At 39.8% G+C, this 19,277-nt stretch overlaps 1 protein-coding gene across 1 annotated transcript; it reads left to right on the forward strand.

The window, feature by feature from the left end:
- The first annotated feature begins 3,999 nt into the window (after window positions 1-3,999).
- Window positions 4,000-7,947, forward strand: LOC149211656 (uncharacterized). The gene is made up of 3 exons (XM_089388449.1): window positions 4,000-4,836; window positions 5,008-5,706; window positions 6,169-7,947. The coding sequence occupies exons 1-3, from the start codon at window positions 4,000-4,002 to the stop codon at window positions 7,945-7,947; spliced, it is 3,315 nt and encodes a 1,104-aa protein (XP_089244575.1).
- The last annotated feature ends 11,330 nt before the right edge of the window (window positions 7,948-19,277 follow it).

A 19,277-nucleotide genomic window follows, 5' to 3' on the forward strand; every position in this document is an offset into this window, starting at 1 on the left:
AAATTCGTGAAACCTAAGATTAGCGAGCAGAGAATAGAGATATTATATAATTACTAGGCTTATAATCTCATAACCTTGAATGTTAATACCATTCACAAATGCTATTGAAAGTATGTTTTTATGACCATGATAACTTGGTTCTACAAAACGATGTATGCAACAAGAGACACTGTAATGGCCGAAGTCCCTGCCGAAAAGGAATTGCATACTCAAACCCATTTCAACAATGGAACATGCAATCTAGGGTATTCAACAAAGAGCACTATTTTGGAGCCAAAAACTTTCTATTTTCAGCACCTATCTATGAGCTGCAAAAAAACAAAGTCAATTGATTGAATAAACAATGATTACAATAAGCCTAGGGAAGAAAAAATCAAATTCCCATAATGACATAAATAAGTGCAATGATATGCCAGGAAAGGCTAAAAACAAATTCCATTAACGCTACTTGGTTGGGGGTCTGAACGAAGATAGGGCATAATAGGTAGGACCGACCTTACTCGAGTAAAATTAAGTCTTCATTTTTGCCAGGAGGCTGGTCGAATTGACTTCAGTGGTCTCGAACTGAAACTTCAAATATATGCTCAGGAAATTAGATGATCCAGAGTTTTGTTTGACTAAGTGTTGCAATGTATCCATATATTGTTGCGTCATACTAAGTGTTGCAATATATCCATATACTGTTGCGTCATTCCCTAACTCCCATGACCCAACACTCTCTCAATGTCACATAAACAAGTTCCCAAAAGGAATTCCTCACGAATGATGAGGAGGCCCCTCACTACAAGGTTCCCCACCAATAACCATCAAAATAATTTGGTTTTTTTGAGAAATTGAGGAGAGATCGGCATGGAGCTTGGAGGCCTGGAGCGCGACAGCTGAGCAGAGGTGCACTAGTAATGGCCAACCAGAGATAGGTATATGTGTTTTGACAGACCTTTACACCCAGGTACGTATATTTTTCGAAAATGCAAAGATATATGGAGCCCATAGCATACATTCTATTTTGTTGACAGCTGTTATAACATGCAATCCCGCTTACTTCCATTAAATGGATTCAGCATCTCAGCTCCTTCCCTTTTCCATATAGCTGAACTAAATTCTCTTTTTCTTGACACTTTCGGCCTATCTTCACATCTGATACCTGAAATCACCCGCATTCCCCCTGCGTCCTCATGACGCAGTGGTGAGTAACTCCCTCAGCCAGTATCCATCTGACTATCTTCGACTGAACGATTTCTATGTTTTTATTTATACTACTGCACCTCGGCTTCGGTTCGTCTGCGTTTCCAGGTATGGTCATTCCGCATCTTAAAATCACCTTCACTGTCTTATTTATGGAAATTGTTTAAAAGGAAAAGAGCAATTTTCATTTTTGTGTTTTTTCAGGGAGTGTTTTATTCATTCCATAAGAATTATCATGAACTACTACAATTAGACAGGACCTTACTTAGATGTATGAACAAATTTTAATTATTATATGGAGAATTTCACATGTTCTGAAAGGTCATACTCTTGCTGGTCATGGATTCGAATACTAAGATTTCAGAACTATTGTGTCATTTCTAAGCCCTGCTCAGAGTTTCGCCTTAAACTAGGGTCATGGTGGTGTGGATGTAAGGATTTTGTCTGTTGTTGCATAGTATGCCCCGATGAGGTATCATGAGGTAATCTCCATGACCAAGGATGAGGAATTGGATTCTCTCTATTTCTGTTTTACGACGATGTCTGTAGGATCCTACCCTATTGTTCCCATCCATCTCTGGCTCCTGATCCTTTCCAACCTTCTCGCTAGTTTTTCTGTTGGTTCAACCGGTTTCTGGTTTCCGGTATTAGATTTGAATTTTCCTTCGGTTGGTAGATCTTTCTAGATTCTAATCTACTGTTTCTCAGAGCATTTAAGTCCACTTAGGACGAAAGTAAATGCTACAATTAAATGGAGCAGTCATAGCTTCAAATATCCCTCTTACTTGATGCAATTCACTCGTGACTCTGCCATCCTACTATTAATAGGGGGACAGCTGGCTCTGTTTATAAACATGCTCATTTGAGAAACGTTCTTTTTATTCCCTGAGGTAACCTGTAGCATTACTGCTGGTCAGTCTTGAAGTGGATGATTCTACTCTCTCCAGGATCTTTGTTTTGTCATCACATCTCGATTTTGATAGCAGCGTCCGATTTCACAAATCTCTCGGATCTGCTACTGTACTTTGGAGATTTGGGTTAGGTGTCCCATTTATTAAATGGAATTTCTGACGGACTCATCCACCACGGAGCCAATGGTCCACGTGGCCATCCAAGCAGAATCCATCAAAGATAAGGCCAAGTTGTCAAACGACTGGCAAACCACATTAGATGAAATGGTGATCCGTCCTTCGGACCCTCAAAGGGATTGTATAGAGATAAAAAGCAAGCCTTACGTCAAGGAACGTTCTCGAAAGAACCAAAAGCCTGTAAAATTTATTCTGCCTCCTGCTGCCATCAAAATTGACAGCGTGCACTTATCAGACCGCATTGGAAGCCTACAGAATAAAGCTCTGGTAGGCCGTTGGCATTTCCCGGAGATGAATGACCAGCATATGAGAGAATGGCTTGAAGCTCAGTGGAAGCTTGTAATAGGATATGTCCCGATTATAGCTAGGTTATTAAAAGAATGGTATTGTTTCCACTTTCTTAGTGCAGAGGATATGGAATCTATATTTAAACATCAATGGGTCTATGGTCGTAGTTTTCTGGCCCTGCATAAGTGGTATATGGGTTATAATCCTTTAAGAAACACGCCCTCTAATAACCTCATCTGGGTGAAACTTCCCGGATTGCCTCTGGAATTATGGTCGAAGGAGACCTTAATAGAAATCGGGAATGCTATAGGCAGGTGTGTTTATGTTGATCCGTGGTGTTTAGGGGAGAAGGACAAAAGAATGGTCTGGATATTGTTTGAAAAAGCCTACCGTGGAGGCTTTCTGGAGTACATAGATATCAACTAGAACGAGCAGAACATTAGACAGAGGTTAGATTTCTGGGGTGTGCCCTTTAGATGCGCTGCTTGCCATCTCACTGGTCACCTTATCAAGAATTGTCCGCGGCATCATATGAAAGGCCGAAAGCACTATAGTCTTACCAAATTCGTGGAAAAGCCACATAGATGGAAGGTCTCTTCTATGGACTCAGAAAAAGCGGCTTCTCCAAAAAGTTTTTCCAGGTCAATTCACCATGAAGTTTCTGATGGGGACTATCTGAAATCCCCCTCGCCGGCCAAAGAACCTGACCCCTTGTTCAGAATTTCTCCTTCCATGCCAGCGCTAGAGACTACCTCTGAATATGAGATTCCACAGCCCCCGAATCCTCCTTTGGAACCTTTACCCGACCATGCTGTTCCTAACCCGATTCCTTTGTCTAAACCTGCTTTTAGCAAGGAAATCCATCAATTGTGTTCATCATCGTCGCCCCCTAATCAGATAAAATCTTCTGCTGGCAAGAATGTGGATCCTCTGACAGCCCCCACCCCGGTTAACTCCCCTATTTCGTCGCCTACAAACTCTATCGGTAGCGACCTTGACTATCTTTTGTCAAAAAAATCACTTGACCTCAGGCCACTTACCGTTCATAAACCTGACAAACAAATTTCTCCAAAGATCAGTCCAAAATCGGCAAGTAATATCACTGTGAGAAGAAAGAATAACCGAGGCAGTAGGCATTTCAGGGGGAGGGGAGATGCTTCTGGTCGAGGTATCAGTAATCTCTCACTGATTGACATTCCTATAATTGACATGTCTGATGATAGGCCCCTTAGAGCAAGCAAGGCCGGATCGCCTTCGAAATGAATCTCATTGTATCGGTTAATATTAGAGGTCTGGGACCAGACCTGAAATTTTTGGCCTTAAAAAACTTCTTTTTGTCGGAAAATCCTAAAATCATTCTAATACAAGAGACCATGCATGCTGCACCTGTAACAGTGACATATTTCAAAAAATGTTTCCCCTCTGGCATATTTTTGCTATGGAGGCTAACGGCCTATCTGGCGGGTTGGTAGTATTATGGGATCCTCTGTCGATCAATGCAAAAGCCTATAGTTGCATCGCAGGGATACTCATTACAGCTCTGATAAGGGGGCAAAAATGTCCTATTAATATACTGAATGTTTATGCTCCATATAAGAACAGATCGACTTTTTGGGAAAGTCTGTTTGTTTCAGAAATTTTTGATGTGGAATCGTTATTGATTGCAGGTGATCTAAATATCACTCTTAACATGGATGAAATATGGGGCAACAACAAAAAACAGGATCCTATCGCAGCCAAGATCAAGAATGAGCTTCTTAGCAGAAACTATATTGACATTCTCCCGCCCAAAATTCTTCCAACATGGGAAAATGGAAGGATTGAGAATGCTTATATTGCTAAAAGAATTGATAGATTTATCCTGCACGCCAGTGTAATAGACATTCTGGGCATTCCTTTTTCTACAATAGAGAATATCTTTATCTTTGATCATAGGCCGATCATTCTTGGATGGAGAGATAAGGGATTCAGAACAGGCTTCTCATTTAAATTCAACAGGCAATGTTTGGAGGACCCAGATTTTCATAACACTATAATAAAAGCGTGGTTTGAGATGCCATCTTCAAAATCGCTACCTGCCTTAATTACTTTCAGGGAAAAGATGGAATCAATCCGAAAGGTAACAAAAGAGTGGCAGTTCCAAAAGAGACAAGCGAATAAAAAAGATCTTCGGGAAATTCAAATGGAGCTTGACAGTGCTGCGGATTCCATGGCTAACAACTCATTAACTTTTGAAATGAGATGTCGAATTAAGGATCTGTATAAGAAAAAACTGGTGATAATGAAACAAGAGGAAACCTTCTGGAGGTTAAAAAGTAGAGCGACATGGATGAAAGATGGAGATAGAAATTCAAATTTTTTCCATAAATATGCTAATTTCAGAAGGGAAAAAAATTCGATATGGAAAATCAGCGATGGTAAAGGGGGCTTTCTTTATTCTTAGTAGGATATAACAAACGAGGCGGTGGCTTACTTCAAAAACCAGTATAAAAGATCGGAAAAATGCAAAATCCAGGACATTTTATGGGGAATTGAACTATTCCCTCGCATGTTTGATGAGGTTTCAAACGAACAAATATTCAATCCAGTTTCAGAGGATGAGTTGCTTACTACTATGAAATCCTTCAAAAAGGACAAGAGTCCTGGTCTAGACGGCTGGACGGTAGAATTCCTCATTCATTTCTTCGACATCATAAAAGCTGATCTATTGCGGATGGTCGAGGGCACTAGAATGGCGGGCAGCATTAATCAAAAACTCACCTCTACCTACATAGCGCTTATTCCCAAGAAGGGGGATGCTCAAACTTTTAAGGACTTTAGACCGATCTCGCTATGTAATATTTCTTACAAAATTGTTTCGAAGATTATAGCTGAGAGGATCAAAGGAGTTTTATCAGAGTCTTTAACAAAGGAGCAGCACGGTTTCCTGAAAGGAAGAAACATACATGATGCTGTGGCAAGTACTCAAGAGGGTCTGTACGCCATTCATTCAAAAAAATGTGATGCGGTTATTCTCAAAATCGACCTCTGGAAGGCATACGATTGCCTGGATTGGGGCTTCATCAGGTGTTTGCTGGCAAAGATCGGTCTGAATTCCAATATGATCAACTGGATCATGGCATGTGTTGAGCCAGTGGACTATGCAGTTATCATCAACGGGATTCCATCCCCATTCTTTCGTGCGGAAAGGGGTCTTCATCAGGGATGTTCACTCTCCCCACTGCTATTTATTTTGGCAATGAATTCTCTTAGCCTGCACATCAATAAGGCTGTCAATGAAAACATGTGTCGCCCCCTTAAAATATGCAGAAACATTTCAATCTCACACAATTTATTTGTTGATGATATCATATTATTTGGCTTGCTTTGCAGCATCACCTAGATATGTTACTATGAAATCATAAAACTTCCAGATGGCTACGGGTTTGATAGTTAACAATGAGAAATCTGCAATCTATCACAATGAAACAAATCAAGAAGTTGTTGAATGGTTATCTGATCTTTTCAGAATAAAAGTGCAATCTATCAGCTGTGGTATGAAGTATTTGGGTTTCCAGATCAAAGCTAATGGTTATTCAAAATCTGATTGGGGTTGGATCCTAGACAGATTTTACAGGAGGATATCAGCTTGGGAATTCAGGTGTCTATCCCTGGCGGGAAGAGTGGTTCTTGTGCAATCAGTATGAACCAACTCATGGTTTACTGGGCACATTTATTTTCTATCCCTGCAAGTATTATTAAAAGCATGAATAGACTGTCAGCTAATTTCATCTGGGGAGGACAAGCAGACAAGAGGAAATTCCATCTCACAAAGTTAGCCAGTATCTCTTTACCAAAGAGCATGGGGGGTTGGGGTTTACTTGATATGCACTCTTTCGGAAGGGCCCTGTTGTGTAAATCGCTGTGGAGAGCTGTTCATGGTGAAGGTCCATGGAGTAACATGATTCAGACGAAATACTTAAGAAGGAAGAGCTTAACTTTCTGGCACAGAAAAGGAATGATCGGGGCTTCATATGGTTCCTCAATTTGGCTTAGCCTTCGTAAGATTGAAGCTTATTTTCTGAAGAACTTAATCTGGCATTTTCAAAATGGTAACCAAATTCTTATTGGTAAGGACCAGTTTAAGAGTAGCATCGGGGAGATTAATATCCTTGAACCTCTTTTGAATTTCCTTCACAGAAGAGGATATTTCTATTGGGATAAGCTGATAGATGATTGGCAGGGACCTATTCCTCTATGGAAAGACGCAGCCGCACTACAGATGCCTCAGAAGATCGCATTTCAGTGGGATTGTATAAGGGAGGGCCTTAGAAACTATGGTATATTTCGCACTGTGGACTCTAATTACCTAATATGGAACCACTCGAAGGAGATGAATGTAATAAGAGTCAAAGAAGTATATCAGCGCATTGTTGACTCAAAGCGATCTCCACACAATCCTATCTTCCCACTAGTTTTCTGGAAGGATGGCTGCCCATCGAAAATGATTCATTTTGCATGGCTTACCTTTCATAATAGGAATTTAACCTGGGAGAATTTGATGAAGCAAGGATGGCACGGACCGGGCTTATGTCCACTATGCAGATCAGAAGGGGAAAATAATGTTCACCTGTTTTTAAATTGCTATAGATCTCAACAAATTTGGCAGACTCTGGAGAACTGCTATGGAGTCCAACTCAAGGCGCATGCTTCAATTAATGAAATGATCGTTTGGTGCAGCGTACAAAAGTTAACTTGGAGAAGGTTCTTCATCCTTTCCCTGTGGAACATTTGGAAATGGCGTAACAGCATCATCTTCAACGGTACAAAAATATCCAGCTCAGAAATCATCTTTAAAATTGTCACTACTTTCGAAGACCTCCCACAGAAATTTATCAATCATAAAAGGGTCGATTCCTCTGACCAATCTATGGAGTGCTCTCCCTTCCCTAAGGCGTTCTTTGACGGTGCTGAACAGCAAGGCACATGCGGCTGTGGGATCCTGATCATGATAAATGAAAATACACAGTTTGCCATTCACTGGAACGGGGGGAGAGGTTCCAATAGTAAAGCAGAGGCCATGGCTCTCGCTGGGTTACTAAAATTTTGCCTCTTCCTTGATCTTCAGCATGTTTCGATATTTGGAGATTCAAAGGTTATGGTTGACTTCATCTCAAGAAAAAATCATATTTCAGTGCCACATTTGATTGGCTGGATGGATAGGATCAATTTCTTCTGGGACTCTATGGTCGGAGGTTCTATTCACTATATCCGCAGGGACAAGAATATTCAGGCCGATTCACTGTCTAAAATGGGTCTTCATGCTGCTACAGGTTTATGGTTTCTGCAGATTTTCTCTGAGGGGGAAAGCTATCATATCCAGGAGTTTAATCTGCCGGATTTCTAGGTACATTTTTGTTCTTCACAGGTTTCCCTTGGCGCGTTATGATCATATGCGGCTGCTTTTGCATATCTTGTGTATATGGGTGGTGTTATGATGCTATTGAACATGCTTATGTTTCCTGTTCTCTATGATCAACTGGTTTTTATTCATAGGAGATCCCCCAGATCATTTTGTCACAGCTTGATAATCTTATCATATAGCTGGATTTCTCCCATGCTGATCCCATTTTGACTAAATTCAATGGGTCTTTTTTTTATTTAAATATTTGAACTCTTATATCTCTCATATAATATAATATTCAGCTTTTTCGTCCTGAAAAATTAATTCAAAAATTTCATGTAATTGAAATTTGATTGATCTAAGAACATGTGCCAACTGGAAACAACTATAGAAGCATATTTACTTTTCTAACTAAATTTAGAAAAGAGAAACAAATACTTTTTCTTCTCTTGATCAAACAGGTGTTCTTCTCTCTTGAGTTTCTAATGATAATGGATGGCGCTTTCTTCCAATGTCAACTTAAGTGAATGTAGAATTTTTTTCATGTATTTGTATACTTCATGTTTGAGAAAAAAATTACTCTAATATTTAACAATAAAAGAAAAAAAAGGAGCTAATTTACAACTTATAAATCAAAATATTGTGGATTATTGGACCCAACGTGGTGTTGTTCGCCCTTTTATCTTGCCCACCATGCTCTTTGCTCTTGTGTCGCTTGGTTTGCTATCACAAGCTCTTGTTTCACAGTACTATTGTGTCGCTTGGTTTGCTATCACAGGCTCTTATTTCATGGTAATATTTTTAGTTTGCTCCCTGGGGAAATAAAGATGTCCTCGACCAGGCTAATGAGCATTTTGATTTTTAAATGGTCTCTATCTTACAACAAAAGATGAAATCATCCATAAAAAGATGGTCAACTACTAATCAATCCTGTTTAAATCCAAATGCAGCAGAATTTGTCAGCACTTAGAGCTGCACTTGGCAGTGTAAACAACATAGACGTATTCAAGTTAGAAGCTGCAGAGAGTTGTGGTAAAGTGTTTTAAATAAAACAGAGACAGATACCTCTAGCATCTCTGATGGTGAGACTATGCAATACTGGTATTTCAAGGCGTATTATGGGAGACCATCAAGCACATCCGACAAAGATTAGGGGAAATATCGTGCTGGAGCGTGCCATCAGACGTTCAACATGCAGTCTCACGATCAGGCAAATCGTTGAGCATCTGGGACTTGTCATTGTATATCATTGCCATTTTGAGAAATACAATATTCCATGCCACAAATCCTATATGGACTTCAAGCAATATAACCCTGCCATACGATAAAAATGAAACTGGATATATGATAGTCCGTGTGAACAACAACAAAAAAAACTGTAAAGAGGGAGGCTAGTTTGAATTCCTAAATAGTTTAGGTGGAATCTGGAACTATACTTGTGGTGAACTAAAAAAAAATTGTGTTACTGGCTTGCATTTTTTGCTTCTTTCTTTGGCTTCTTCTTCATCAACTTTTGTATTAGATTTTTTCTCCGATAGTAGTCAATTTTTCCTACAGATTGAGCATATTCCAGTTAGCTATTCAGTGTCGGTCCTAGTTAGCTATTGTGGCATGAATGCCAAATAAAAGTGCTCGTGTTTCAAAAAAAATGTGGTCAAGTCAAATTTGTAAAAATCTTGGAGAATTTTTTATCAATTGCAACTGAACGCAAGTTGAAAGGACTTGGCAAATATAGTTGTTGCATACATGTTTGCAGCAAGAGCTGCTGCTCCATTTTTGTGTAACCTGGTGTGCAGAGGAAACAACTAGCCTAGAGTGTAACACTGATACAAGAGCAAGGTTCCACTTGGTGCAAGGCAACAACTACCTCACCTAGTGTGTGTAACACTGCAACAAGAGCAATGTTCCACCTGGTGGAGACAACAACTACTTCACCTGGTGTGTAGAGGCAACAACTAGCCCATAGTGTAACACCGAAACAGGAGCAAGGTTGAAGAGAAAGGTTCAAGGTGGAATAGTTGCATTTGGACAAACAATGAAATAGACAAGTGTAAAACATGTAGCTTGAAGACCTTTTCTGCATCTGGACAAACAATGAAGTAGACATGCAGCTTGCATACCTTCTTGATTTTTTAAGGATTAACGATTATTCAATTAAATAAATGAATTCATAACTAACGTAGCACTACTCATTGAACAATTGCAGACCTTTCTGATTTTTTAAAGATTAACTATTATTCAATTAAATAAATGAATTCATAATTAACGCATCACTACTCATTGAAATTGGGAATAGCATATTAATAAAATAAAATAAAAAATGAAATAGCATATTAAAAAAAACATAGTAAATGAAAAACCTTATTTCAGAAGCATGTTGGGCATTGCATGCAACCCCAGGTGTCTCAACCTTCAGCAACGGGGAGGAGACTACTAAAGTAATCATTGTGTAAGCTTGAAATGTGAACCAACCACCCTGAATAACGACTACGTATCGTGAAATGCTATTATCCATTATTGTTAGCTTGGAGAGCGAGTTTTCCCTTCCAAAGAAGGCTCTCTAATTCCTCCTCATGTGCCTTAACCAAAGAGACATAGGTTGGCTTTATCTTAGCTGGGTAGGGTTTCGTATGCATGCGAATTGGAGAATACAAGAAAATATCAAAATCTTCATTTTTGTCTAAAGCAGTAGGCGAGAAATATCATAAAAGAAGGAAACAAGAGAAAATATCAAAATTTTCATTTTTGTCTAAAGAAGTAGGTGAGAAATATCATAAAAGAAGGAAACAAGAGAGTTATGCAATCCCGGTGGAGTTTGTTGGTCAGTGGTAGCGGTGATGGCCGTCTAACGCAGTAGGCGAGAAATATCATATGGAAGGGAAAAATAAAAGTTACTAGATCCAGGATCCCGCCACGGGGGATTGGATGACATTGTAGAACTTAGAGTGAAGCTCCACGGCTGACATTGCAGAACTTAGAGTGAAGATCCTCTCTCGTGGAAGGTAGATGATGACATACACTATAAAATGATGAAAAATGTAATAGAATAAAGGATAAATGTAACAGACTAAAGGATCCACTCTGTAACTGCAAATCTTTTTCTTTATGGGAATGAAAATAAATCAAGATAAAAAAGCTTCCATTTCTCTGCAGTTCTTTTATTTCATCTATCTGCAATCCTTAAAACAATGTTTGAGAAAGCTATTTCATCTATCTGCAATCCTTAAAACAATGTTTGAGAAAGCTATTTCATCTATCTGCAATCCTTAAAACAATGTTTGAGACCAGTATGTCACTGTATTAATTTCCATTCTTTGAATAAGCTAATGCTTTATATGATGGATTGCTGATTTTTGAAATTGCAGAATTCTTTGTCATTTTGAAATTGCAGAATTCTTTGTCATTTTGAAATTGCATAATTCTTGGTCATTTACACAAGTTTTTATAAATTTTATATCATTCACATGGAGCATGTTTCCCATGCATATGTCTTCTTTTTGAATGAAGAAGAATGATGTTATTCATGTGTTTTGAATTTTCTGCTGATCCATTTTACTATGTCAGATGGCACTCCCATTACCTCTGTATCCAACCATAGGGAAAGTGCCATGTTGGTTCAAAACGTTATTGCACATTTGTTGTTAATTTACATTTATGGTTCCCTGGAATTGTTTTCTATAGCATTGCAAAGCATCTTTGAAATATTGAGTAATTTGATAGTTGGGTTTGTATTGAGACCACGCCTAGTACCTGGGAATAAAGCAAGTCTGCCAGAGCACACGGCCTAAAGATGGTGGTGGGAAAAGAGCAAGGCCTAAGAGTGATAATGTTTATAGAGCCATTGATTGATTCAAAAGCGAACTATGAAACATCTACATTCATTCATTAAATGCAAGTCAGTTTAGTTAGGGGTTGGGGGAAGGAAATTTCTCAAGTCTACACTTTTCAGCAATTCCAAAGCCAACCATAGCAACATCTGCATTCATTCATTAAATGCAAGTTAGTTTAGTTAGGGGTCGGGGAAGGAAATTTCTAAGTCTACATTTTTCACGGTCTCTGCAGTTCTTGTGGCACGGAAGAGGGTCGAACATTGTTCGAGGGCCACCGGTTGCAGCGAGTTGACGAACCGCTTGCCACAGAGTCGGCTACCTGCATCATCGGCGGAGTCATCTCACTCTAACGTGAGCTGGAGGATGTGGGGTAAGTGAGGAAGGCGAGATCCCTGGCGAGGTTGGGCTTAGAAATCGTCAACTTCCCCAGATCTGCAACACAGTTTTCCCCACCGAGCAGCTAACGGTGTCATTTGCGGTCATATCATCACAATATATGCTGCCATGGAATAGTTCAAACGCCCGTGTGTTGAAACCGCTTGAGATTGAGTTTGTTTATCCTTAGAGAATGAGTTCTTACAGAAATCGAGTTATCTCTCAGTGCAAATATGGGTGTGTTATCAGGCTGAGAAGGAGCGCATTTTCCTTGAGGTCGAGACCTACATCTTTCAAAAAAAAGACTGGATAGAAGCATAATCGCAGAACGCTCACTGTGAAGACGTTGTTGGGAGTCTGTGCAGTTAGAAACGCCGCCTCATAAGATATTCCAGCCACAAATTTGGAATCTGAAAGCGCCATTGGCACGTTTATGAGACCTAGTGGTATTATTTGCCCATTGGTTGGATTGGTGTTTGACTTTCCATTTGTGTTTGTGGAAAGAATGGTGGAGTGAATGACCATTAGACAGAATAGCTATGAAGGGAACGACATGGAATTGCAGCGCGAAAGACTTAGAAATTTGGAAGTCAAGGCGCCAATTTAGATTTTCCTTGACTTATGATGCCGCAAGTCAGTGAAATTTAGAGTTAAAGAATCTATGACAAGAGCGAGGGAACATACTATATCCTCATGATTTGAATTTCGGAAAAAGAAAAGTTTTGAACTGGTGTTAACATCCATTCTTGGTTTACTGGCATAAATTCATCTCAGGGATTAAATTGCATGATGAAGGAGATGGAATTGGAAAAGAGTCTATAGTGGGCGCAATTATTTTTCTGATTTCCCACTTATAAGTTTGACAGAGCCTTTTGCTTGGATATTGATTATGGTAAAGTTGCATGCTTAAGCTATTCACATTATTTAAGAGGCACGTTGGACGAAGACTGCGTTCCTTCTAGAGCCGGGCAGATCACGGTTGTCACTTTTGCGCTGGGAATAGGCCAATTACACAGTAGTCTTGGACTAGACCAGCGACAGTATTTAAGGAGGAGAATAGTACGAAGGAAGCACTTTGGCAACATTGGGAGCGATAAGCGAAGAGAAGAAGAGGAGTGAAGAAAGTTGAGGAGAAAGAAGGAAGGCTAAGTATGAAATCCAAGCCATAATGCCATCATTTTATTTTTGGAAACGCCTCAAAAATCAACATAGTAATCCTTTGGGTTGCAATACTTCAGTGGAATAAAAATGGCAACAACTTCCAGATCAGAAGCAAGAGCAGAACAACAACGCTTTCTCTCAGAAGATCCATGTTATCCTTCAACAGTCAAAGGATATCCGAAAGTAAGATGTAAAAAGCAATGGTCTCTTTGAACATGGATCCAGATTGCAAAGAACAAAGTCAGACATAGATCTTCATAAGTTGGAGGAATTAGACACATGTTTGTCTAAGGTGGGGCAGCCAGAATGGAAGAAACTTGGTTGGGCTCTCAAGCCATCCATGATTGCATTGATACAACCTGAACTTTGGGAACATCCTTGTGAAGAGGTCAGGCTCACAGTTTCTTCTTCTCTCAGCAGAGTCATAGCTCTAACATCACCACTATTGCCCTACAACAATGATCTCATGAGAGATATATTGCAGCTGATAGTAGAGGCCCTTCAGGGATTGAATAACATCATGCTTCCTACCTTTCAGAAGCAGTGCAGAATGTTAAAACTCATGGCAGAATTCAGCATTGGCAAATTCATGCTGAATTTGGAATGTGATGAGCTGATCTTTCAATTGCTCCAAATCTTTTACACCAGTGTTACATCAACTCATTCAGACCATGTCAAAACAAGCATGCAAAAGATTGTGTCTCTATTCTTAGAAGGCAACTCTGACATTTGCAAAATACTAAGATCCAAATTGTTGACCATTTGGAGGAAGGAACCACAGGGATCACCAGTTGCCTATGATCTAGTCGAGAAGTTGGTCAGGCAAAACATAAAATTGCTCATAAGGGTGTTGACTAGAAAGGAGTTGAGAAAGATTGATGGAGGAAGTAAGAACAAAATCTGCAGCGAGAATGAACTGAGGAGGAGAGGACTATGCTTTATCTGCAAGGGACCTTGGGCCTTTAACCATTCATGTCCAGGTGATAAGAAGGCAACAAGGGCAGATCATAGGGATTCATCCATAGTTGGAATCACTGGTTTTCAAAAGAGAACCTATCAAGGATCCAAGCAGTGAAGTAGGAATGGTGAACAACACCACCATGTTTTTCAGAGAAACTTGCAAGACAAGCCGATGATAATCAATTAGCTTGACAAAGTACATGAGGAAAGGAAGGAGGGAATGTCGATGATAATCAATCAGCTTGACAAAGTACATCAGGAAAGGAAGGAGGGAATTCCTCCTGATGATGAGGTAGTTGAGTCTATAGATCATAGTTTTCAAAACCGGCCTTGCTAACCGGTTAACGGTCTAATCGGCCGGTTAGCAGGCCCACCGGTCGAAACCGGCCAAAAAAACCGGTCAGGGGGGGCATTTCTCCTTTTTTAGCAAAAAACTGGTCCTAACCGGCTGGTTGATACAAACCGCCCGGTTCCATCCTAAACCGGCCGATTAGGAGGCGCGCCCATCGTCAACTGAAAAAGCGACTTTTTGACTGTGTTTTAGGGGTTTTGGAGGGAAACTAAAGGTGCTTTCCCTCCAAAAACACCCTCTCCAAGCCTTTAAGAGGCCCCTCTCCCTGTCATTTGTCTCACACATCTCATTTGGAGTGTTTGTGAGTTTGCTTGGGAGCTTGGAGAGTGATGAGTTTTTGCTGGAGTAGTGGAACAACAAAGTTTAAGCTAAGTAGTAGTCATCATGCCTCCAAAAGCCAGAGACACTACATGGGCTCATTGTGATATGATTGATGGCAAAATGTTCTGCAAATATGCCAAAAATCCATTCAAGGAGGGGGTATTAACAAGTTCAAGCAACACTTGGCTGGGATAGGAGGCCATGTAAAGCCATGTGGAGCACCAAATGAAATAATAGGGCATATTAGGGCAGAGTACCTTCAGAAGTTTAAGACTCAAGTCACTGAACCAATAGAGAAGTTTGTGGCTGCAAAGTTTGGTCGAGACTCAACCAACTGAGTTTGATCATGATGACTCATGAGAAGTTTCAAGTGATAATGTTGATCACTATTATAGTATTATCATATATGTAGACTTGAGTCTTGTAGTAGCCCACTGGCCCCATAGTTTGTAGGCTTTGTTTTTGCACTCTAGAGGCCATTTAGAGCCTCACTGCTTATGTATTTTGTCGATGATATGTATTGCACTCGGTGCGATTTTGATATATTCACCTTTACATGGTATATAAATGAGCAATGTTTGCATATTTTGTCTCTATTGGCTTGGAATCATGGTTTTAAATATTAAAAATAGTTTTTTTCATTAAAATTTAATTATTTAATATATTTTTCTAAAACCGGTTCGTTTAGACCAAACCAGTCCCGGTTAGACTGGTTCCGGTCGGTAAACCGGTTCATTAGGTGGACCGGTCTGGTCACCGGTTCCGGTTTAAAAACACTGCTATAGATATCCAGGAGAACATCCATAAGGAGTATGGGCAATCAAGTATAGATAACAGTCCACCAATACATCCATGTTTGGCAATCAGAGAGGGTGGAAAACGTATCCCCACATGTGGAGAAGACCAGGAAGAAGACATTCCAAGAATCAAATGAGGAGCCAGTAAGAATAAACCAACATGATGAGCATGATCATGCGGGGCAACATGACAAATATAGTATGCAGGATGAGCCATTTCTGGGGGGTCAGTCAAAGGTTCAAGTTGAAGTTGTGGTCATAGGGCATCCGGTGCAAACATTTACAGAGACATTCAGCAGGGCACGGGAATTGCTAGTAGAGGAATTTTGGGAAAGGATCATACATTTCAAGACAGATCTTATGATGTTGAAGCCGAGTTTGGACAGTCCGAGACACTGTCTTACAAGAGAATGGAAAAATTGAGGAGCTCATAGGGGTATGTGCCGAATCAATGACCCAGCTGTCTAGTGTTGAAGAACAAATCACGTCCCTCACAAGGCAGCATGACGAGTACAGTTGGGAGTTCCATAGTAGCCCTCTACAGGAGTACATAGATAAGGCTTGCAACACTATAAAGCCCCCCTTATACATTGGGAAGAGCAGGGCAAAGTTCTCCAAATGCATCATGTTGGGTGACCGAGTGGAGCAGCATGAGTTGAGCGTCGAGCAACATCAACATAGTAGATTTGCAAGTATTCAACCTTCCCAAGGCATGGATTGGCGAGAAATTATGAGTTGGTACTCTATTGATGGGTTGATTCCTAGGAGGACACTCACAGCCAAGGGCATATTGCAGCTTGGGCCCTTTGGCACGAGCAGTGATGGAGGGCTGAGATGGTACCATAACCCACAAGTCCCAAGATTTAGGTGGCATTGGGATCCCGGAGAATCCATTTGGGCTAGGATTGGTCAAAGGATTGTTTGGGATCCAGATGAATCTATCGAGGGAAGGAGTGGTTAGAGGATCATTTGGGATCTAGGTATCAAAGGATCCATTCAAGATCATGTAGCATGGAGGTATGGAATAGCACACTGGGTTGTATGGGATCCTAGTATCAATACTTTTGTTGTGGATAGCAGTGAATTGCTTGAGGGCAAGCAATCTTTGGGTAGGAGGATTTGTAATATTCCCTTTTTTGATTTGGTCAAAATGGACGAAATTTGTCCATGGTATTTACAATGGTATTTTCTCATGGTGTCAGCCCATGGTATTTGCCTTCGGTTTTTGAGGGAAAATAATAAAATAGGGTCTTTAGAGAGTCCATCAAGCCTATAAAAGGGGATAGAAGTTAAGCATTTGGATCATTCGGGTTCATCTATCTTGCTATATTTTTCTTGAGAACTTGGCAAGGCCAGTCCCAGTTTGATCCTAGGGACGAAAACCCCGTGGGTGTTATTTTGTCTAGTGGATCCATCCAGGGTCCACGATTGTGCTCCAGTGCATGTGTCTTCTCTTCGATAAACAGTGGTACGTGCCATTGTAGGGGTTTGAAATTTATTGTATGGCATGTACAATTTCTTCAGTTATTAATATAAATAAACGCTACATTTTCAGATCTGTTTTGTGTTTGGTGTTTTTACTGCAAAATTTTTTAGAACATCTAAATTGTATCAGATCTGTTAGAAATTGTGGTTTTTGGGATAGCAATAAGAGGTCTAAACTAAAAATTTTAGATAAAAATTTGTTTGCTCAAATATTTATATTCAAACATTGGTTAAAAGGTGCATAAGTTCTTTGGTCAAACTAATTTGATGTTCAGTCAAAACCAAACGATCGCTATAGTCCCTGCGTTGCCGAAGGCAAGGACTAATAACGCAGAATTCAGTTTTAGCTTCTCTACTAAGGAATTTGACGTTTTGTATCTTTGGCTTATTCATCTTTATATATTTGAAATAGAACAAGGCGGATCGCTGCGAAGCAGCTAATCCCTGCCTCTTTAAATAATTAAAAGATCTTGCATAATGTCACAAGATTCTGTATAATGTGACAAGATTCTGAAATGAAATGATATTTTAAGGTCCACGAGACTAAAAATAGTCTATGAGACCATTAGTTCCCTGTTTTTCGCTCTTTGCAATTCAGTCCTTTTCCGATTCAAATTGATGATGAGCTGACCCAACCTTCCAACAATCCCCACACTGAAAAGACAATGCCAAGAAATTGATGCTAACATGTTCTCATAACTTTCTCTGATGTCTTTGAATGCATCACATTCCAAAATGAAATGCTTTTCTGATTCCACAGCCCCAGACGTGCAAAATGTACACACCCGTTCTTCCCAAACTTCTTTAGGCCTTTTCCACCGTCATGTTTCACATCGAAGTTGATGTGAGTTGGTCCTTAATTGAGCAATAAGAACCTTTGCCCTCCACGAAATGCTAACTCCAATGAAATCTTTTTGTTGTAAATCACACGTAGAGTTGAATTCCTCAATGTAATATTTCTTCTTTCTACCCAACTCTTTTCCCCATACCTTTTTACGAAACTTCTCCATAACAAAATCTTTTAGCTCCTTGCTATTTGTGGGACAGGCATTGAGGTAGATATTCCATTTTCGCTTCCATGTGTAGTTTTGTTTCATCCATGTTTTCTTTCTTTCACTCATGCCTTCAATTCTTTTTAGGTATCTTATGAGCCGCACCATAGCAATTGCTTCAATGGAAGTTGCTCCTGTTTCACTCAACATTATCTCATAAGGTCGAACTTTTTATTTTGAACTTGTTCATGATCAAGCGTTTTTGGATTTTCTCAATTTGTTTCCATTTTGAGACGGGAGTGTTGCTAGCCCACAATTCACACTCATATAGCATCACTGGACAAACTAGGACTCCAAAAAGCACTTTAATCGTTTTCCAATCCCATAACTTTGTCTCTCTACATCTGTTTTGAAGAGCATATAATGCTTTCCACCCTCCTAAAATTCTCTTCTTTCTGCAGTCCTCCCAATTGAGTTTGTTGTTGAAATCAATCCCAAGATACTTGTACTCATTTACTTCTTCAAGAATGTTGTCTTCAAAGAAGAAAGTATGCTGGCTTTGTTTCCTTTTATTAGAAAAAATCATTATTTTGGTCTTACTAGTATTGACTTGCATCCCCACTGCTCTATGAAAATGCTCAAGGGCATATAAGTGCATTTGCAATCCATGGGCCGATTTAGAAATCAATACAATATCATCAGCATATAAAAGAAGCTTTATCACAAACTCTCCCAACCGAACACCATCTCCACCTTGCAGATTTAGCCACTCTTCCAATTTATCAATATATAGACCAAAAAGAGTGGGGGATAGAGGGCAACCTTGCTTGACTCCAATGTCACTTCTAAAGCTTTCTGAAATACCTGCTGAGGTTCTAATTTTGACTTTCACTTCTTCATAAAGTCTATGGACAGCGGCTCTATAATGCATAGGAATTTCAAGTTCTTCCATTCTACGCCACAACTTATCCCTAGGGATTGTGTCAAATGCTTTTTTGAAGTCAACAAAGCAGCAAAACACTTCTTCTTTGTCCTCCCAAATCTTTTCAACAATGTGTCT

The sequence above is a fragment of the Pinus tabuliformis genome, chromosome 1_1 (assembly GCF_031772625.1).
Source record: "Pinus tabuliformis cultivar Carrire ecotype Pingquan chromosome 1_1, CPIR1, whole genome shotgun sequence".
NCBI classification, from domain to species: Eukaryota; Viridiplantae; Streptophyta; class Pinopsida; order Pinales; family Pinaceae; genus Pinus; species Pinus tabuliformis.